General features: G+C 42.5%; 1 protein-coding gene across 1 annotated transcript in view; it reads left to right on the plus strand.

The window, feature by feature from the left end:
• KCNK10 (potassium two pore domain channel subfamily K member 10) overlaps positions 1-23,144 on the plus strand; it is a 141,015-nt gene that overhangs the window by 103,733 nt on the left and 14,138 nt on the right. The window contains exon 5 of the mRNA XM_032287690.1: positions 22,209-22,395. Coding sequence (XP_032143581.1) covers positions 22,209-22,395 — 187 coding nt within the window. The remainder of the gene's footprint in view (positions 1-22,208; positions 22,396-23,144) is intronic.

Genomic DNA, 23,144 nt, shown 5'->3' on the forward strand with positions numbered 1-23,144 from the left:
TTCCTGGATAGCGTTTAACATTTAAACATTTTCCAGGTAGCTTTATCAGAGTTTCTCTCTCTCTTTTTCCTGGCAAACTTTGATCAGAGGTAACTTCTGGGAATCTGATTGTTACTTTGAGGTGGGAAATTATTCCTGAGCTCCTGCATGTAGGGACCTTTGCAGGAAGACTTGGATCTGTCACTTGTCCGAGAGGATTTTGTTGAGATAATACTGGGTATTATGGCACTGTGGTATCAAAGATATAAGTCTCTGATATGGTTTGGCTGTGTCCCCACACAAATCTCATCTTGAATTGTAGTTCTCATAATCCTCAGGGGTTGTGGAAGGGACACAGTCAGAGGTAGTTGAATCATGGAGGAGGTTATTCTCATGCTGTTCTTGTGATAGTGAGTTCTCATGAGACCTGATGGTTTTATAAGGGGCTTTTCCCCCTTTGCCTGACACTCATTCTCTCTCCTGTGGTCCTGTGAAGACGTGTCTTCCACCAAGATTGTAAGTTTCCTGAGGCTTCCCCATCCAGGTGGAACTGTGACTCAATTAAACACCTTTTTCTTTATAGATTACCCAGTCTCAAGTATTTCTTCATAGCAGTGTGAAAATGGACTAATAGAGTCACTAATATGTTTTGAGGGTTTATTATGTCAGATGCTGGGTTATGTGGACCTTACCTAGAGTAAACTGTGCAATAACCCTGCCAGAAACACCATTATTGTTTCTTACTTTTATGAGATTGGAATGCTTAGACTGGTTCTGTGACTTGTCCAAGGTCACACAGCCCATAAGTGACAGAGCTAGAATTCCAAGCCAGGTCTCCCTGTCCCAGAGTGCATGAATAGACTTAGTCATTCCACTATATGTCTTTTCTTCTTTCTCTTGCAATGTAGGCATAGCATCTGATGGCTCAGAGGAGCCTTCACAAAAGGTTTAGTAAGACCTAGGGACAGATAAAGATGGTTAGTTGCGAAAAAGATATTGGACCTTTTTTTTTTTTCTGCTTTAAAAGGGTTTTAGTTTTCTGACTTTATGCTCTCTCAAAGTGTATTGAATTGCCTCATAGCCTCTGATTCTTTATGTACCTGCTTTAGCTCCCTAATACCAGCTCATTATTAGCTAACATCTCTCTCTTTGTGATCTCTATTCTTGGAGGTTAATCTAAGATTTAGGTGTCACCTTGCTCATGTCTGCTGTTATGTGACTAATACAAAGATGGGCTTATATTCTGAGATCACCATAGGATGTTAAAAGTAATGGCAAAACCCACAATTACTTTTGCACCAACCTAATAAAAGAAGGGCCTATACTGTATCAATAGCTGACTTGTTTTGACCCACCTCTGCGAGAGCAGTTGCCAGGCAGAGATGGTCTCCACTCCGTTCTTCCACCCATTGCTCTGCTTTGTATAACCTGCTTAATATTAAAAACAAGATAAAATGCACAGCTCAAAGCCAAGCCTCTTGGTGCCCTGAGATAGCTGGCCTTGTCGTCCAAAACAGTCTTCTTTTTCTGGATTCATCGGAGTGCCTCAATGCTCTGCTTCGATGGTTTGAAGAGCATAGAGTTTGAGAGTATTCCCACCAAGATTTTAATTCCCACTGGGGGTTTAACTCAGTCCTAAACTCAAGGTCTGCGATGTCAAGTAGTCTTAAATACCCCTTCCTTTTAGAAGCCATTTAGCTATTTCCTCGTCTCTTTCAGATTTTGCTGGTTTCCCCTAAGGCTTCTGAAACTCTTAAAGTATCTCTGATAGAGGAAACTATCTAGAAAATTTTATGGGTATTCATTATCAGTGAGGTCTTGCTCATTGAAGAGATGATTACTTCTTAGAATCCCAGGGGTTTTATTAAGTATTAATAAAAGGTTTTATATTTTTGCATTTTGGGGCCAGTGAAAGTCTAGTGACACTTTAGGTCTACAACTGTATCTAAAGATTCCAGGTGCTTTTGAGTTATGAATTTAATGCAAGAGTTTTATTAGCAATCACATTTTTATTAGCATTATAAAATCAGTGTAATAGGTAAATGATTTTTCATGTTCACGCTTTAGCACCAGTTTTCACAGGTTAGTTTGGTTCCTCTGGAATGCACTGATTTAATAGAATAATAATTCTTTGCTCTTTTATAGAGAACTCTTTTTAAAAATTATCAGTTTAATTTTTTTTTTCTTTTTAAATGTAGTCTCATGCTACTTCTGTGAGCCAAGCAAGCAATTTGGTATAGCTTCTAACAAATTACGCTCCAGAAAATTGAGAGGTGCCCTTGTTGAATTGAGTGTGCTCATCACAGAGCTGGGTGTGTGATCTGTGTGTTCACTGTAGGATAAGTTTTAGATGCCTGACATGTCAGTAGTCATTGATAAATTCTGGATACCTTTATGACTTTTGCTTTAGGGAAGGGAAAATGTTTAGAATACACATCATTATTGAGAGATGTGCCAGTGTTCTGAACCATTACCCCAAAGAGCCAACTCCCTTGGGAGGTGACAGTGTGACAAGCATGTGCAGGCCCATGCTGAGCAGGCTCTGATGGCTTTGCGCAGGGAAGGGCTGCCAACACACTGCACTCTCCTGAACTGAATCCAGCCTAGGAAGTGTGCATTCCTGTTAGAAGTGCACTTTAGATTTCTAGGGGAGAATGCATTGCTTTTTATTTCCTGAGAGGAGCTGCACTTGTGTGTCATAGCCATTTTAACCTAATGTTTTTGCACTATGTCTTGGAAGTTTACTGCTGAGTTTTAGGCTCCTGTTCAGAGAGAGCTGTGGTTCTTATCCTGTAGGTGGTGGGCCCCTAGGAGCCTGAGGTGTCGTTTTAAAGGATCAGAGAATCCTTTTGTGCTTCAAGCATTGCCGGTGGACAGAATAAACAGTATGTCTCTTTAACATGTGTGCTTGCCTTTTCCAAATGTATGTAGAGGGCTTGTCATCAATGTTTCCTGTCAGTTCATTTTGAAGGGTGATTCCTGAATTGATAGTATCTTTATATCTGCATCTATATCTATATCCATTTATCTATCTTTCTATCTATCTATCATCTATCTATCTATCATCTATCTATCTAATCTATCTATCTTTCTATCTATCTATCATCTATCTATATTTTTTTTCTCCCTCTCAGTTAGTAGCAAAAGTTCTATTGTTGTGTGGGGATTGAGGAATTTTTTTTTTAACCTTCAGAAGGGATTTGCATACTCACAAAAGTTGAGTTCACTGGCCTTTCAAGCTAGCATCAATTTCCATGTCATTCTGGGCTTTCTTTTTTCTGTGCATTTAACATTTTCATCCTGGCCATAGTCACTGTTACAAAGAAGTTCTCTTTTCCTGTAAGATACTCCCAGGAGTTAGTAGGATACATTAGAGCCTGCTTCAGAATTTTCTTTCTGCCTATTTTTTTTTAATTGTGGTAAAGTATACACAACATAAAATTTACCACCCTAGCTGTTTTTAAGTGTACAATTCAGTGTCATTAAGTACATTCACATTGTGTAACCGTCACTACCATCATCTCTAGAACTTTTGTGTCTTCCCAAATGGAAACTCTGAACCTGTTAAATAATAACTCCTCATTTCCTCTCCCCCAGCCCCTGGTGACTACCATTCTACTTTCTGTGTCTGTGAATTTCACTACCCCGGGAACCTCATGTGAATGGAGTCCTTTTGTGTCTGGCTTATTTCGGTTAGTGCAGTGTCTTTACGGATTCATGAATGTTGCACACGTGTCAGAATTTCCTTCCTTTCAAGGCTGAGTAATATTCCCTTTGTGTGTGTGTGTGTGTGTGTGTGTGTGTGTGTGTGTGTATGACTGTGTGTGTGTGTGTATGACTGTGTGTGTGTGTGTGTGTGTATATGACTGTGTGTGTGTGTGTGTGTGTGTATATATATATATATATATGACATTTTGTTTATTCATTTATCTGTTGATGGACTTTTGGGCTGTTTCTGCCTTTTGGTTATTATGAGTAATGCTGCTACGATCATGGCTGTATAAACATCTGTTTGAGTCTTTTTAATTATTTTGGACATAATAATTGTTGAGTGGAATTGCTGAGTCACATGGTAATTACACATTTAATGTTTCTGAGGAACTGCCACACTGGTTTCCACGGTGGCTGCACCATTTCACATTCCCACTGGCAATGCACAGGCATTCTGTCTCTCCACTTCCTCACCAACACTTGCTTTTTTTCTGTTTTTGTTTTTTTTTTTTTTTTTTTCCTTTAACTTTTATAGGCCAAAATAACAGCGTTTGGTAAATTGCTGTCTGACTGCCTCTAAGTCCTGGCTGCTCCCATAGCTGCTGTTCTGTTACTTTGGGGCCTAAGCGGAGAGGCTGTGCCTCCAGCCTTGCTTCCCTCCTGCACCTGCCCTCCCTTCCTGCCCTCACCTCCAGCTGTGTCCCCATGCATCTTCCTGTCCCACTCGTCAGCCTGGGCCATGTGTGCAGAGCTGGCAGGAGGGAGGGTGGCTCAGTGTCAGGCTGACTAGGGCCTCTGAGTGAGGATGACACCCAGTTTCCACCAGACCTTTCTGCTGCTCTGAAATCCTTTTATTCATCCAATCATGATTCACTTTTCTGTTCTCCACTGTGGCTGCTCCTTCATGCTCCTTGCTAGGTCAATTTAATAAACAATTATCAAATAACACTTTTTTGTGTTCTCAACACTATGTGGGTATGTGGCAGTAAACACAGGACAGTTCTTTCTCTTAGGAGAAAACAGCCATGCATCAAAATCAGTGTCCATAATACCGTGGAGAATGATACCAGGGCCAGGGCAGGCAGGCAGGCTCTGAAGTCACACCGCCTCGATGAATGATCCATGATTTATCTACTTCTTATCAGCTATGTGACCTCAGGCTGTGCCTCAGTTTTCTTATTTGAAAAATGAGGCTAATAATAGTTCCTGTCTGTTTTGGCACTTAGCTGATACTTGCAAGCAGTGCCTACTGCATAGCCTCAATCAATGCTGTTCACCATTATTATAGCACTCTGCTAGCTATGGGCGCCCAGAGAAGGGACTTGTGAATTCTAGCTTGTATATCTGACATCACACAAGCACCCTGTCTTGTCTTACCATGGATTATTCTGCTCAAGTAAAGCATAAGGGCCTTGAAGCTGAATGTTACTGTGCCTTTCTTGGCCTGTATCCCTGTAGGACCTGCTCGGTGCTAAGTGCTTTGGAGGTGTTCAGTAAATATTTATTGATTGTGAATTGATTAGAGAGGAGAGAGACATGAACCTGGTTTCTTTCCAAGCACTCAGGATGTGTAAGATTCACAAATGAAGAAGAGATGCTTGCTGACGTTGCCCTCTGTTCTACTCTTCCTGGAAATGGGCATGGAGGTGGGTGGGGCTGGAGGAGTGGAGGGGGCCCCAGAAAGGGCAGGGGCAGAGAGAAAGAAACCCATGGACAACAGGGTCTGTATCTGGGATAAGACCTCAGCCATCAGTCATGGCTCTCTCTGGGAGGAGAAGATGCGTTGGCCAAGATTCAGCAAGCCCTTTTGAAAGGCAAACAGCACAAGAAAGAGTGCAGACGGCAGGTTGGTCGGCTTCTCTGGGGCTCCCCCCAGGGGGTGCCCTTGCCATTTTGTCTGTGTGAAGGAGGAAGGTTGTCTTCTCCGACTTCAGTCTCACTTCACTGGCTGCAACTGTTCACGCAGATGTGTCCATGTGATCTTACCACATACGTAGATTTTCGTAAAAAAAGAAGAAAAAAATCCAAGAATGAATAGGAATTTAATTTAGCTACATGCTGACTGCCTCTCACCTTGCCCATGCTCTTACTAGATCTTGAACACATGGGCCAGTTTGTATTTTTATAAAAATGCATCAAAGTGTTACTAAAAGACCCTAACGGAAGACTAAAGTTTCCTCCCAAAAGATGCCTGGCCCTTCAAATACCAACAAGGGATCCTTGAAAGATGGGTTTTACTGAGCTCAAACGCTGTCTCTTCTGTTTAGATACTGTGTTATTACACCATTTCCCCCTCAGACGGAGTGATGTTCCCTTCGTTACTTTTTTCCATTCCTTGGCAGAAATGAATTTCACCATAAACAACATCAGTAGTCTTTCTATGTGAGCCTGGGGAATGGCTGGAATAGCTAATACTAAATTATTATTATTAATATTTGTTTGTCTATCTATCCACTCCCCACCCCCAGGTCCCCTCTCACTCCCAAGTAGTCACAAATGAGTGTATCAGGCATCCCGTCTCAGTTGTCAGGACTGTCCCTTCTAATTCTAAACTGCTTTGCAAATTTGCTTGAGCAATTAGTATCAGGGACAGATATCATGCAGTTAAAATAAAAGGGAATGTATATACAATTTAAATATGTATAAATTGTGACTATATCATATGGTTGGAGGAATGTAAAAAAAAACCCCTTGTGCATCAAAATATTAATTTACCAAAACAAACAAACAAACAAAAAATAAATAAATAAATTTTGCTATGTACCGTAACAGTTGGCACCAGAGTGAACAATAAAAGCAAGTATCAACATTTAAAATGCGGCACATGACATGTAAATGCCGTACGGTGTTCTTGCAGTGTTATTACCACTTTCTTTCTGATATTCCTGACATCCTTTTCCTAACATTGCTGTCTTCTCCTTGACTCTGCCGCTCTTCAGAAAATCTCAATTGTCCCGAGCCCTTTAATTCTGTATTTATGTTAGGCGTCTCTCTTTTTCACCTACCCTTTGGAGGCTTATCAGCCTTTTCCCCAAGGAAGAAGAGGAAGAGGACCTGTCCAGATGGCTGCATAAATGTGTGACACCTGCTTCCGTGAGCCACTATTGGAAGAGTTTAAGAGTTGATGGGATTGTCCCCTGCCTAGAAAATGGGCACACATTTGCTTCCCATCTCCTTTCTATTTTTAAAAAATGATCATATGCCTTTAATAATATTTCTAGAAATGGCTTGAATTCTAATTATTTTCTATTTTTAGGGAAATAAAAAAACAACCTACCAACCAAATTTTCTGAAAAGATTATATTGGTCAAAATTTTAAAAGTTTGTCATAGTTAGTATTTCCTGAAGTAAGGGTCTTGATGATTTTGTTTGGGTAGAAACCTCGCTTCACCACTGGAAATTCAAAGGACCCATGCATTTGCACTGAATGTGCCACACTCATCTCCAGACTTTTGCATGTGTTATTTTTGCCACAAAGTCTCTACCCTCCTCCTGGTCTCAGCTCAAATGTCAGTTCCTTGGGGAGTTTTTGCTGACTTCTAAATGAGGTCAACGCCCGCCCCCCAGTAGCATCCTGTGCACCCCTAGAATAACATTCATCTCACTATATTGGAAGTATGTGCTTGACGCTGAGCATCCCCATCAGCCTGTGAGCTATGTGAGGTTGGGTCCCATCTGCTGGTTCACCGCTGTATCTCCAGGTATTACCAGGTGCTACCACAGGGCTGGCACCCAGAGAATACTTAAGCTGTCCTTGATGAATCAATGAATGAACATTGCTTGACATAAGCTTATACATCTTGATATAGGAAATAACCTTGAAGCTGGACTAGGTCCCAGCTACTTGGGAGGCTGAGGCAGGAGGATCAGCCCAGCCTGGGCAGCATAGTGAGACATTCCATAATCCCTCTTACGTTCCTAATCCTGCACCACCTACCTCTAAACAAAGATAAGGAGAATGACCTTGAAAACAAAAGTAGTATTTTATGCAAATAGATGGCACTGGGGAAAGAAAAGTCTTAGTCTTTGAAGTACAATTATTTTGAATAAAAGATGGGTCTGTAGGGGAGCTGCTCCCTGATAATGCTTATTGCCAATGGTAATCACATGCACAGGCACTTTAAACTCATCAGGCTGTACCTAGAAGTGTAATTCTATAGTATATCAAGTCAACCTTCTTAAATACAATATACAATTTACCTTCATCCAGTGGTTCTGAATCCTGTAATATCCAATATCTTTTTATAGCATATATTTGTGAATGCTCCTTTACTACATTGAAATGAATTTCAGAGATAGTGCACCTTGCCAATACAGGTAATTTTGAAAAATTCAATGCAAATTTTCTAGCTACAATTTGAAGGAGAAATAAATGGAAAGTAATAAGTTTCAATAATAGGTTCTCAGTTATGAAAGCCTAGGAGACCTGCCAAAGCAGTGAGTCTTGGCATCTTTAGGTAGGATGCAATATCTCCAAATGCAGATTGGTTCCGGTATGTTGTGTTGGTGACTAAGATGTCGCAAAGGACTTTTTCTCCAATGGTATAGTTTTCCAAAATAGAGAACAACTCTCAGCAAGCTTCCAGCTAATCTATTTACATTAGAGTCAGATTCTTATAAAATTTGGTCTACTTTGAAAAGATGCAAACAATTTGTGAGAGTGTGTGTGTGTGTGTGTGTGTGTGTGTATGTGTGTGTGTCTTTACATGTAAAAGGGAGCTAGGTTCTTGGCTCAGATAATTGTAGACATGAGTTTACTCAGCGGGACGTTCAAAACTCATGCTAAATGTGGGCTGGTTCTGTGATTTGTGGCACTGACTCTTGTATTGCAGGATGTCTGAACATCTTTGAACTCCTCCCACTACATGCCAAGAGTGCCCCTCGAGTTATGACAACCACAAACGCCCTGACAAGTTTACAGACCACCTCCTAGGGTGTTATGATCTAAAAAGGGTTATTTTAAAAAAAATAATTCCAGGGAGCTCCCATGTAGCTTTCAATAATTTACATACCTAATTTCTATTCTCGTGTAAATGGCCATGTTCCAATAAGCCTCTTCCCTTGATATATTTCCCATGCTATTAATATTCAATTCTATTCCACGGATATTTATTTTGTGCATGTGTGTGTGTACATCTGTCTGCCTATATCTTTCTATGTTATATACCTTTACTAGCATTCCAAATGATAAAATCCTGTCAGTTTATCTTTTGCTGGATGAATGGTTTTATTGTTTTTATAGAATATTTGCCTTAAACAATACTCTCATATTTTCTCAAGGTGCTGAAATAGAGGAGGCAGCTGTAGAAAAATTCAGTGTGCTGGGCACTTAGGACATTAAGATGAAGGAGCACAGTGTGTAATAGGGAGACACATGGGCGAACGGACAAACGGTGATGCAGGTTGAGCAGCGTTATGGACAGGTCTGTGCAAGGGTGAAGGAACGTGGATAGCAGAGAGGAAGAAGTGGTAGCTCTAACCTGAACTGGACAGGGCTTCCCACAGGAGGCAATGTCAGAATTGTGTGTGAGGAATGGACAGGAGTCCGACAAGCATGGAAAAGGTGGAAGAACATCCTAGCAGATGGAACAGTCCTTAAAAGGGCACAGGAGCTAAAAAGAAATGAGCTATGAAGCCATGAAAAGATGCAGAGGAATGCTAAATGCATATTGTTGCACGGAAGAGGCCAATCTGAAAAGGCTATGTGCAGTATGATTCCAACTACCTGATATTCTGGGAAAGTCAAAACTATGGAGACAGTTACAAAGAACTGTGATTGCCAGGGGCTTGGGGGAAGAGCAGTATGAGTCGGTGCAGCACAGAGAAATCTCTGGCAGCAGAAATTAGGGCAGGGACACTATTGTGTCCGTTACTATAATGGTGGATACATGTCATCGGACGTTTGCCCAAACCCATAGAATGTACAGCGCCAAGAGTGAACCCTAACGTATGCTGTGGATTCTGGGTGGTAGTGATTGTCAGTATCGACTCGTTAGTTGTAACCAGCGCACCACTCTGGATTGGGATGTTGATAGCGGGGAAGGCTGCGCATGTGTGGGGCGGGGGCTCTGTAGGAGATCTCTGTACCTTTCTCTCAATTTTGCTGTGAAGCTAAAATGGTTCTAAAAAAATCAAGTCTTGGAAAGGCGCCGAAGCATGAAATGGAGCAGTACTGGGGCACCAAACAATCCAGTCCCTCCAGAACTGCAAACTAACTGCTACTACGGACAAGAGAGAGGGATCAGCAATGGCCTGGCTGCAGCTGGGGCAAAGGGGAGCTGGGAGAAATGGCGGATAGGGGTCCCTGACAATTTCCTCAGGAAATGGGTTGCCACATTCTGGAGGAGGAGGAGGAGGAGGAGAGAGATTCTGGAGGAGGAGGAGGAGGAGAGAGATTCTGAAGGAGGAGGAGGAGGAGAGAGATTCTGGAGGAGGAGGAGGAGGAGGAAGGAGAAGAGGAGGAGGAGGAGGAAGGAGGAGGAAGGAGAAGAGGAGGAGGAGGAGGAGGTGGGGGAAGAGGAGGAGGAGGAGGAGGTGGGGGAAGAGGAGGAGGAGCGGCATGAGGCAGCAGGCAGGATGCATTTCTTGAACTGGATCAAGGCCAGGTCCTCACAGTTCTCCCACTGCCACTTTGGCAAACGTTCCTGGGATTCTGAAGGCTCAGACAAGGCTCATCTCTCTTACTTTACCATGGGGAATATCTCTTCTTCCTTTTCTCTTTTAGTTTTTCCTCCAAGGAAGGGTTGTCACTACTTTTCCAAAAGGAAGAACGATCAAGCGAATGATTTTCAAGGGCACCCTTCTGTTGTTTCTTGAGGGAATCACCGCCAGTGTCATGATGCTCATTTTCTCCTTCCCTTTTCTTCTCCTTAGTCCTCTTCCTCTCGCTCTCTCCTACCTCTCCCTCTTTTGCTTTTCTTTCATTACAAAGCTTACAAAGAGAATACATGGTCACGGGAGAGACTTTGGAAAATGCAGAGGAGTACAAAGAAGAAGGTAAAATCATGTAAATGTCCTTTGTCCAAAGAGATCCACCATTAACACTTGATAATTGTGCTTCTGAATATTTCCTCTGAATCTACATTTGGCCCCAATGCCTGGTGCTTCACTAGCCCCACAATACCCCTCCCGCCAGCTCCCCTGTCCAAGTTTCCCTGACCTCTGGTACTGGCAGGGGTTGTCACCATGTCCTGGCCACAGCCTGTGCCTTCCCTGTGTTATTCATCAGCTCCTTCTGAATTGCTGACCTCTGCTCTAACCACTGATCGTTCACGACAGTATTGCTGCCCACCTTCTGCAGGTGACAGATCCTTCTGCCTCGGAAGTGGGGGGTCCTACCATCCTGCTGTCCTGGAGCTGAGGGAGATGGACACCACTCATAACACTATTCCCAGGAATAGATACAACACCTTCCAAACTGCAGCTGAGACCAGCTGTACTTTTTGTTTTGAGACTGAGTTTCGCTCTTGTTGCCCAGGCTGGAGTGCAGTGGCACGATCTTGACTCACCACAACCACTGCCTCCTGGGTTCAAGTGATTCTCCTGCCTCAGTCTCCCAAGTAGCTGGGATTACAGGCACCCACCACCATGCCTGGCTAATTTTGTATTTTTAGTAGAGACAGGGTTTCTCCATGTTGGTCAGGCTGGTCTTGAATTCCTGACTTCAGGTGATTCGCCCGCCTTGGCCTCCCAAAGTGCTGGGATTACAGGCATGAGCCACCATGCCTGGCCCTATTTTTAACAAGACTTTTTAAGATTTAGGAATGTCAGAGAGATATTACCCACAGCAGTTACATCACATCAGGTACAGTTCTGGCTGTTCTTGGAGCCCAGAATTCCAGGCCTGTCCCAGGGTGTCCAGTTGGGTTGTGTCCTTGACCTGTCTCCCAGTGTCTGAAGCTAGCTTGCTCTGACCTCCAGAAGTAGCTGTTGCAGGCAGGCAGCTTAGTTCAAAATGAGGGAAATTATGGCTAATTTAAACAAAAATGAAAAAAAAATTAAAAACGATATTGGATAGCTACCAAATCCTTGGGATGGTTGGAAAACCAAACTTGGAAGGTACTTTGTTAAGACCAATGACCAAATCACACAATGGAACTGGTCCTGGAAGAAGCCACTGCTGTGTCTGCCTGGGCACACACAGGGCGGCGGTCCCTGGGTGCTGCTGCTAGAACCATCCTTGTGACTGCTCCTGGAGTGGGTCATACGCCACCATTGGTGCCACCAGCCCTGGAATGGCTTTCACACGGTCCCTGTTTCTTTATATAACATCCGTGATATGTCTGCTCCTGCCTGCCCCACCCCACCTCCCATGGAAGCTCCCTGCTGATGCTTTCACTTCCATCTTGATCAAGGGCAAGGTTTGCCTCCCAGGCCCACCCCACTCAGGGTTCCATTTCCTCACCCTCTGTTGAAGGACTTAGGAGGATCCAGGACTCTTGAGAGGTGGGCTGTGCACAGGTAGTGAGACATTTGGTGCCAGCACCAGCAGGAAGCTCTGCATCTAATCTCTTCCTCTTGGTCCCCTGGCTCTCCAGACTGGACGTTTTGCTTCCCCCGGAAGACCCTAGGAAGACCTCATCTCTCCCACTGTACTTTCGCTCCAGGCGGAGTAGCCATTCTGCCTTCTCTCTGTCTCTGTTCCTAACCTAAACACAGAGAACTATCAGATGACGACTTCAGGATTTAACCCTGTTACATCTGCATGTGTGTGGTTCAAAGTCTGAATTACGTCTTTATCATTGGGAAAACCTGGGACACGTGCTTGTATCCTCATAGCAGGAGAGGCTGGGAAAGTCAGTAGGTGGTACATTGCATCTTCTACACTGGGAGGAGGTCTCTGTCTTTCACCAAACTAAAGAATGATGTTCAAATTATTGATGGAAAAAAAAAAAAGAATGACAAGGATCCTCTAACATGGTCATGCCCCGTGATCACATTAGCTGTTTGGTCGCAGCATGATAGTGGAGTGGCTTGGGCGACCTATGGCAGTATTGTTGATGATCACTTACCCTACACTACAGGCTGAACATCATCAAGTTTGGCCCAGCTCCATTTTCTAATCTTCCTTCCAACATGAGGTGAACATCGGGAGGTCTGGAGGTCTTCTTTTGTGGCTTTTAGATTCTCAGTTTCTGGTCCTCTGAGAAGAACTGTTCAAACTGTTCACGCATATCTCTGCTAAACACTTTGCAGGAGCAATGTAATTTAGAACTGCATTTTAAAGAGAATATTCTTGTAAAGGAAATATTATCTACAGAGATGAACCCTAAGGGTAGGCCACTGTTGACTACTTTATCTCATGGAGTAAATGTCCCTGGAGTCACAGCCTTGGGATGCCTCCATCTGCTTTCATTTGCATAGCTAAACAGCCCAGTCTCTTCACAAAAGGTAAACATCCACTTTATTCATTACATTAAGCTCCATGAAAGAGTTTGCATATAACTTAGTTATTTTAAGAGGAAAAAATGTACCGATTAAAAGCCAGGACATTTATTATGCATGTTCAGTAATCAAAATAGGCTTCAGCTTAGTCCTTCTCAGCAAATCCAGTCTGATCAAATTAAAGAGCAGTGCTACTCTTTAATAATCATACATGAATGATAGATGAATGAGCAAAGGAATCGTGTATGCATTGATTTGTCCACCACACACACTTGGAGCCTGGATTTCCTGGAGGTATTTGTGTGAAACTTAGATGAGATGCAAAGAGGACAAGTCTCCTAGGATGTCAAGGTACCTGCCTTGGGTCATTCTGCCATGAGGCTTCCAATGGAAACTTCGTCAGGAGTAGAAAATGGCCAGTGTACGTGAAGTCCAAGTTCACTGGCACCTCCTTATCCTCCTTGCAGGATATTTCTCTCCATCACTAATCCTTTGTTTTGGATCATTTGCAAGAACTCCCATTACTCCGAAGTGGGAATCTTGATATATGGAGAATAAACATGGAGACTGTTATAGGCAAACAGTTCAACAGTGTCATTCCGTCCCCTTTTACACACTCTTACTCTGTGGGTTCTTTCTCCTTCACAACACGTCTGATTTGTCACAAGCTGTGATGAAATATTTCCTCGCATGATTGTTTAATGCTTGTCTCAGCTCCTGCTAGCTCTGTGAGACTGGGGGCCATTTTGTTTAACTCAGTGGTGAAGTCAGCTTACTCCCTGACAGAGAGTAGGTACATGATAAATACTGAAAAAGGAATGGACAAGTTATAGAGTTCAACTTCATTCATAGCTTTAAAAATATGCAAAAGGAACTTTCTCACTTTTAGGTGCTTCTTCCCAGTTCCCTCAATGCAGGCCTTTCCAGTGTAGGGTTTATTTCTGCATGACTTTCTATAAAGTTGTATTTCCTTCTTATCTTTCTTTTCATTCCTCATTTAACTAGAAAGTTCATGCGTATCCCTTTCTTGCTTCTCTCCATTTTCTTTTTTTCTCTGAAACAATTAGCTACATGCCTAGCTGGGAAGCCTTCTTATATCTCCAGAAAAATTGTAGAGCTCTCAAACCATTGTTCCATCTCGTCCTTCTATACCCTGTCTCTACTAAAAATACAAAAATTAGCTAGGCGTGGTGGTGCACTCCTGTAATCTCAGCTACTTGGGAGGCTGAGGCATGAGAATCGCTTGAACCCGGGAGGCAGAGGTTGCAGTGAGCCGAGGTCATGCCGCTGTACTCCAGCCTGGGTGACAGAGTGAGACTCCATCTCACAAAAATTCATGGTACCAGGACTGAGGATAAAAAGATGATTATATGGTTTTTGAAAGAAACCAATAAACAGCATCCCCTATTTCCCACCCAAATATGAACCAATAAGATAATAAGACAAAGGAGATGATAAGTTGAAACTTAACATTACTATATTCCCTTTATACTGCAGAACATGGCTTATATCTGTGGAAAGATGAGTTTCCTAATACAACCTCAGAATTAGATAGGAGATTACAAGGAGTACTTCTTCGGGGAAGCTTGTTTCCTAAAGGAAGAGGAGAGGAAGAGGCTTGAGTTCACAGTTTCCAGATCAGAATAAGAGTTGAGTGGCCATGTGTATTATAGCAGGTGGAGCTCCCTATACAGGGAAAGGAGCACTGGGGTGGAAAATGAGTATTTATCCTATTAGAGGGGTCTTGTGCCTTCACTACTATGCACTGCTTAACCAGTAAACTGTGACTTTAAGCCTTGTTAGCCAGTGGGAGAAGAGTGAGTCTACCTTTCAGCGGTCAGCATTATTGCTGTAGTATTATTGTGTGCTTCTGTTTGTGCTGGTGGAGAGGGCATTTGGGATGGAGGCATTGTCCACCATGCTGGTAGGATAAATTTAGAATTTGGATAGGTGAGCAGCCAGGAGGGATTTTCAGGAGCTACTCAGTTGGTGTGACTCATCAGCAGGTACCCATCTTCCTTACTTTTCCACAGGCTTTCTTCCATACTTTGACGAAAGAGAAGGACGCTTCTTCAGTTAAGGATTTGTCTGGATGTTTTCTACATGTGGTGTGATTGCTTGTGAGTTGTTCTTGCCTCTGAGACATAGCTTCTGAATACTTGGCTAACAAAGATTTAAAGATCGTTCATTACAGTTGGCGTGCTTTTGGGTTCCACATGCCAGAGCTACAAGAATGTTGTTCTTTCCTTTCTTCTCTCCCAGGTGATGTATTTGGTCACCCGGGTGTCATTAGGTACTAAGCTTTGCCTTCAATATCTACCAGGGTGGAGCACCATGGACAGTGCCTCAAAGACTTTCAGCCAAAGGCTCAGATCTTCCCACTGGACTTTGTGCGCAAGAGGAAGGAACTTTTGCTTTTCTTTTTTCCCCTTTCTTCTCTCTCTCTTTTTCCTCCTCTCCTCCCTCCCTCCTTCTTTCCCTTGAACTGCCATGTCCCTTGCAACTAGAATGGTCCCTGACATGTAAAGGCTTTAAATAATTATGTACAGAATGAATTAAATGCAAAATCTTGTGTTCCAATAGCGTATTATCTTCAAATGTTAACAGCCACCAGTTTTTTAGAATAGAAAACTTCTGAAAATTTAACAGTCTTCCTGCAGTGAAACAGCTGAGTTTTTTCTTTTCATTTTCCTTTTCTTTCTTTTATTTCTTTTGAGATGGCGCCTCTCTCTGTTGCCCAGGCTGGAGTGCAGTGGCACGATCTTGGCTCACTGCAACCTCTGCCTCCCAGGTTCAAGCGATTCTCCCTGCCTCAGTTTCCTGAGTAGCTGGGATTACAGGTGCCTGACACCAGGCCCGGCTAATTTTTGTATTTTTTAGTAGAGATGGGGTTTCTCCATGTTGGCCAGGCTGGTCTTGAACTCCTGACCTCAGGTGATCCACCTGCCTCAGCCTCCCAAAGTGCTGGGATTATAGGTGTGAGCCACCATGCCCAGCCTGAGTTTTCATTATTTGTGAATTTTATTTTTCTTCCATCCCAGATGCACCTATGTTGCTAGTCTAGTGATAAAAACAATTTACCTATATATATCAACATCTTTTTCAAAAACTTTGCATGGTGAAACCAGCAAAGTACTGAACTGGCCAGTCTGTCATAGGTGTCTTGCAACATGACTGAGAGTCAGAAGCTGGATATAAACTTCTATTTTGGGGGGTAGATATGATCCATTTGTGTATTCAGCTTTTGAGTAGGACATTTTCAGTAGGCTTCACATAGGTTCCACTTCACTATTTTCACTGATGTGTGCTAAGAGTATCTCTGCCATGGAGATTTTAGGCAGTGTTTAAAATCTCTTCTCATAGTTTATAGAATTGCTAGCGCTACAAGGCCATTCACTGTGATGTTGAAATTATTAGTTATAAGTGAGCCTTCTAAAATAAATCTTGGAAGAAAACATGGTATAAAAAAATAAAGTCTGCTGGGCATGGTGGCTCACACCTGTAATCCCAGCACTTTGGGAGGCTGAGGTGGGTAGATCATGAGGTCAGATGTTCGAGACCAGCCTGGCCAATATGGTGAAACCCCATCTCTACTGAAAATACAAAAATTAACCAGATGTGGTGACATGTGCTTGTAGTCCCAGCTACTCAGGAGGCTGAGGCAGAAGAATCGCTTGAACTCGGGAGGTGGAGGTTGCAGTGAGCTGAGATAGTGCCACTGCACTCCAGCCTGTAAAAAAAAGGAAAAGAAAATAAAGTCAATCCTCTTTCTAGGCAGTTCTCATTATCTTTCCATTTTGAGAAATTATCCTCAGTTCAGTTGTATTACTATGGTGATGTGTTTGCATTTCAACAAACCAAACCAACCCAGAAACTGAGCTCTGCATGTTTAGCTTCTGTCCTAGGATTTTTACTTCAGTGTCTTTATTCTTGAGTAAAATCCTCAACATTCTGGCTAGAAATCACAACAAATAGATAATTTTCCAGCCTGACAAAACAATCTGAATTGTTAATCTCAGAATTTGAAAAAATTACATAAAAATGCAAACAAGGGGATTAAAGAGGGGCTGAAAATCAAATGAAAAAATAGCCTACAAATGAATGGAAGTATACATGTTCTCCAAAATAACATTGTAGAAGTAAACGAAAACAGGCCGAGAATTATGCTTAATGAGAATTGGACATGTGGCTTAGCCCTCTGAGGCCTGAAACAAGTAAACACTTCCCGAATCGTCAGTGCATACCTCCCTCTCTCAAAGGAGAGCCCTTAGAACTGTCTCCCTCTCCTCCTGTTTATGAAGCTTACTTGGTCTTTGGAACAATTGCACATATAATTTTAACAACTAAATGAACTCTACAGGAGATGGATTTTGAGTACTTCCAAAATTGCTATAGTTTGTATCAATCAGATATAGGAGGCAGTTTTGCAAAATACTGTTTGTGTAAAGAGAAAGGAAGAACATGTGCTCTATTCTAACCAATCAACAGGATGTGAAAACACGATTTAGAGAGAAATACACAACCATCCTATCAGTTCTACCCAAATATCACATCAGACCATCTCTTCCCTGATAACAGTTTTGTTAGCCTAAGGACACATTAGCTCAGTTAGATCTGGGCTCTCACAGAGCTTTCTGCTAGCTGCTCTGCTTACTGGTAAGTAAGCAATGTAATTTTGCCTAGCAACCCCTCCGTGGAAACACTGCTCCATTCTGTAAGTGGCAGGAAGGCACGGAGAGCGAGGTTTGTGCCTCTCAGAATCCCTCTGCAGCTGGTTCCCGACATCATAAACATTATCTGCAATTCTTGGCAGTTTCTGAAGAATGATGAAAAAAGGGACGGGGAGGTGGCTGAGCCTGGGGTTTTGGGAGTAGGGTGGAATTAATTGTAAGCCAAATAAAAAAACTTCCAAGATTACGAGCTGAGACTGTCTGAGAGCTCAATCCAGACTTGGCACAGAGGAACCAAAGGAGAATGAGGACATTTTTTGTCATTGATGATGAGGTATGCAACATATCTAGGAAGGGACAACCAGCAGTGACCTCCTGAAGCTAAACAAAGATTATCTTAAGCCATACATGAGGCAACATTCCTCAATGGCAAAGAGAAGCATTAAATCTGGAACTGTCTAGGTCTAAGGAAAAATTTGAGCTTTTACATTAAAATTGCCTGATAACAATTATTGAATATTAACCAGGCACTATGCTAAGCTTTTACACACTTGTTTAATCTTTCAAACAATCTGATAAGGTGGGGTTTCTTATCTCCATCTTACAGAGGAAAAAACTAATGTACAGAGAGGTTGAGAAACGTGCCTAAGGTCACTCAACTATTTAGCAGTGGGGATGGGACGTGTCTCAGGCAGTCTTTCCCTAGACTCCGTGTTTTTTTTCTTTTTTTGAGATGGAGTCTTGCTTTGTTGCCCAGGCTGGAGTGCAATAGTACGATCTTGGCTCACTGAAACCTTCGCCTCCTGGATTTAAGCGATTCTCCTACCTCAGCCTACTGAGTAGCTTGGATTACAGGCATCTGCCACCACGCCTGGCTAATTTTTGTATTTTTAGTAGAGATGGGGTTTCACCATATTGACTGGGCTGGTCTTGAACTCCTGACCTCAAGTGATGCACCTGCCTTGGCCTCCCGAAGTGCTGGGATCATAGGCATGAGCCACCATACCCAGCCAACTGTGTGTTCTTAAACACTACTCAGTTTTCTAGCAGTAGTGAACAGGGCTAATGGGGATAAGAAAACTGAAGATCACCATACTGCACATGAGATGGTTTGTGATTCCATTGTGAAAGCCACAGTTTAAAATGTTCAATTAAGGCAACTTTTTTTTTTTTAATATCTAGAGGGCAGTAAAAACATGGGTATCCAGAATAACAGATATTGCTAAAACCTTACGCCCACAGCACTTCTTTTTATAGCAAAGTATGGGTATACACATATTTTCATACACCTACACACACATACACATGCAAGACGCGTATTTCTTAAGTCCCTAAAATACCCTGATAATTAAATGCTCCAAACATTCTCTAAGCATCACCCTTGGATGTCTGGGAGAAGCAGACCCGGAACACACTTGTTGGCCTGGGCAATGAGTAGCGGTGAAATGTTTACCTTGCTGATAAACTCTCCAGTCGAGGATGCAATTAAGATTCCACAATCTAGCCTTTGTTATACGTCTCCTTGTCTGCCATCAAACAAATCCGCCCCTGTCCTTCCCCATCTTCCCTTCTGCCCATCTCCTGAAGTCCAGGAATGTCTCCAGCTTCCTACGTACTTGCAGTCCTCTTTTGCCAACCTCAACCTCATTCAATTACATTCACATCTCAATTTATGACTTAACAAGCATCTCACAAACATTTAATTCACTTTAACTTCATTATGCGTTTGAGGAGGAAGATTTGTAGAGGGGGGAATGATGCTTCCATTGCCAGCAGCAATTAGATTGACTTAATGATCTATGGTGAAATCTCCTTTTGGGCTTTGAACTTTTCATACATCTCTGCAGAAAAAAATCTAGGCTAATTAAGTTCCTGGAGTCTGAAAGGGGCTCACCTGCCTTTACAAAATCGTCCTATAATAGCCAACATGGACATTTCTGAAATGGACAAAACGTTCCCTGCAGTTCTCAGGTAATTTATCTTGTTGTGACACTTTCATGTGTGAAAAAGTCGATATTTTCACATACAGTTTCAACAGTATCAGTAAATTATAATTTTTTTTCAAATGGTTTCTCTGAGGAGATTAGAAGGCTTTCTATATCACAGTATAGATGAAATAATTTTTCCCTCTTCCCGTTTTATATACTAGATATCCTCTCAGGAGTTAGAAAAGTACCTCCTTTTTATAAGGAAAGATGGCATTTCTTTAACTTTTCCTGGACAGGTCACCCAGGGACCATTTTTTTATTCTTAGTCTTCCTTCACAGAAAGGACAGAGGACTGCCCATTTTCAGCAGGAGTTAGTCTGATTTCTTTTGTTAGGTGCAGACGACTTTGTTTGGCAACTTTCTATAGGCTGGTGAATTGCCGAATTACTTGAAAAGCTGTTTCCATTGTTAAGCACTGGACTGAGAATTAATTACATCAGAATTCTAATCTGGCTCTACCCCTAATTAGTAGCATCATTTTATGCAAGTCCCTTATCCCCTCTTGGCTTCTGTTTTGCATGTGCAAAATGAAGTGTATAATGCAAAGCTCTCTCTGTGCTTGGTGCAATGAAGAGGATGCAGATCCCTTGGTGTGGGTTTCCTATATCGATTGCCCCAAATGTGGTGTACCTTTGCAGAAAATTGATCTAGGCAATGTAGAAAGGCCATATATCCTGGTATTAAACACATTGTTCATATATGTATGCTGGTATATGATACCAAGACCCCGATGACAGTCTCCAGCACCAATTCTGAGAGTTTTGAGGATTTTTCAGCTTAAGAGTCAATTCCAGTGTTGCCTTTAGCACATCCAAAGAAAATACGACCAATGCTACCAGCCCCACTCCTGGGCTCCATTGGCATGATTCCTTTGCTCCAGGATCAGTCTAATTCCCATTCCAGATGCTTTTTTTCTTTTTAAGTGACCCAATGACTGACCCTTCAGAAGCTGACATGAGATGAGATTTGTTTGCAGAGATGTATAAAATGTTCAAAGCCCAAAAGGAGATTTCACCACAGATCATTAAGTCAATCTAATTGTCGTCCTACTACCTACCCACTTAGACAGGGACCCTGTTGTACTAACTCCTGTCCTGTCTCTTATGAGTGATACAGTCAACACACGTGATGACCACAGCACCAGCTCAGATGGGTGTGCTTTAAACCAAAGTTGTGTTATAAATGTACAGCCTCAGCAGAGAAAAGGGAGGGGGGTGAAGAAACACACCTATCTTGGCTAGAGTTGGTCACAATGAAGATGGGGATGGCTGTGTTTTCCTTTTCATCCAAACATTTTGGCCCAACTCAGATAATTTTTTTCTAGCATACTCTCTTTGATGGAAGGGAAACGCTGCAAATCCATCACCACCATTGTGGAAAGAGCTCCAAACTCATTCTCACAAATGGAGGATCAGTAATACTACATGACAAATAGCAGCAAGCCTTTCTGGGAAATCATTATATTTGCACCCAGTGAGGAAGTTAGAATCAGTATTTGGGCTGCAGTCATGGAACCATTCAAGAAACATTCAAAGAATCGGCTAAGCAGGCTTTTTGTTTGTTTATTTGTTTGACCTGGTGTTCACAAACAGGCTTCAGGGAGCCTGAGAACCCCCTAGACTACTTGAAAACTTCTGTATGTGCATTTTTTAATTGGAAAGAGTTAACAGCATTCATCAAATTTCCTCCAAGCAACCAATGACCAGAAAAAGGTTAGAAGTCACTGACTTCAACCATTGTGGAAGACAGTGTGGCTATTCCTCAAAGACCTAGAAATAGAAATTCCATTTGACCCAGCAATCCCATTACTGAGTATATATCCAGAGGGTTATAAATTGTTCTACTATAAGGACACATGCACATGAATGTTCATTGCAGCACTGTTTACAATAGCAAAGACTTGGAACCACCCCAAATGCCCATCGATGACAGACTGGACAGGGAAAATGTGGCACATATACACCATGGAATATTATGCAGCCATCAGAAACGATGAGTTAGGGTCCTTTGTAGGGACATGGATGAACCTGGAAACCATCATTCTCAGCAAACTGACACAAGAACAGAAAATCAAACACCGCATGTTCTCAATCATAGGCGGGTGTTGAACAATGAGAACACATGGACACAGGGAGGGGAGCCTCACACACTGGGGTCTGTCGGGGGAATCTAGGGGAGGGACAGAGGGGGGTGGGGAGTTGGGGAGGGATAACATGGGGAGAATTGCCAGATATAGGTGATGGGGAGGAAGGCAGCAAACCATACTGCCATGTATGTACCTATGCAACAATCTTGCATGTTCTTCAAATGTACCCTAAAACCTAAAATGCAATAAAATATATATTACAAAAAAAAAGAAGGCACTAAATCAACTTTAAAAAAAAGTCACTGACACAGTACCTTTTTCTGTACATCTGTATCCTGAATCCAGGGTGATGCCACTGACTTGCCTATCTTTCTCTTTGGCTCTTCCTAGAAAAAGCAAGTGAGTCAGACCAAGATCCGGGTCATCTCAACCATCCTGTTCATCTTGGCTGGCTGCATTGTGTTTGTGACGATCCCTGCTGTCATCTTTAAGTACATCGAGGGCTGGACCGCCTTGGAGTCCATTTACTTTGTGGTGGTCACTCTAACCACGGTGGGCTTTGGTGATTTTGTGGCAGGTAAGCACCCTGGTTATCCCAGGCACCGGGGCTCTGGTGGGGAAAATAATCTGTTGGCTGTGCTTTTCACAGTCAATAAAAGATGTTGCAGGAGAAGCAAATGAAGATGACTCAGTGTCGATATGTCTGTGACGAGGCTCATTTCAAATCCCTAGTCCTATGTGATATAAACACCATAGGTTTTTTTCTGCCATGAAAAGAAAGCCAACCCATTCCTTCTTCGAATGCTTATTTCCCTTATCATTACATGAATTATGCAAGACTAAAGTGAATTTCTCATTGAATCTTGGACTTTGGAATTGTATTAAACCTCATGAATCAAATAATAAAGGCTCCACTTGGAGGTGGCACATAGGAAACCCAGATGAGATTAGCAAGGAATTTGGTCTGCAGTGACCTGCAGGTTCAGCTTCCTGACTCCCAGGTGAGAGCCACGGGAGTCTTTGCAAAAGTTGGCCTGGGCATGCCTAGGTACAAGACTGAGGACTTTGGTGACTACGGGGAGCTGAGAACTGCCCAGAGGGAATGTAAGCTCATGGATTCTGCAGGAGCGTATATACAAGCAGTAGCCTTCCTTATCAAAATAAATGTGGATGAGCTATGCTTAAGGAAGTGAAAAAGCTCACCATCAGTTCCATCTAGGGCCAGGGAACTTGCAAATGAGATTTCATTTTATATGTGCGCCAGTTTCCCAACGTGTAGTAGAAAGGTACGGATAGAAAGAAGAGGCCATCGTTCTCTTTTTCTTT

Source organism: Sapajus apella, unplaced genomic scaffold (genome assembly GCF_009761245.1).
Source record: "Sapajus apella isolate SASKATOON/1434 unplaced genomic scaffold, GSC_monkey_1.0 scaffold20, whole genome shotgun sequence".
Classification (NCBI taxonomy): domain Eukaryota; kingdom Metazoa; phylum Chordata; class Mammalia; order Primates; family Cebidae; genus Sapajus; species Sapajus apella.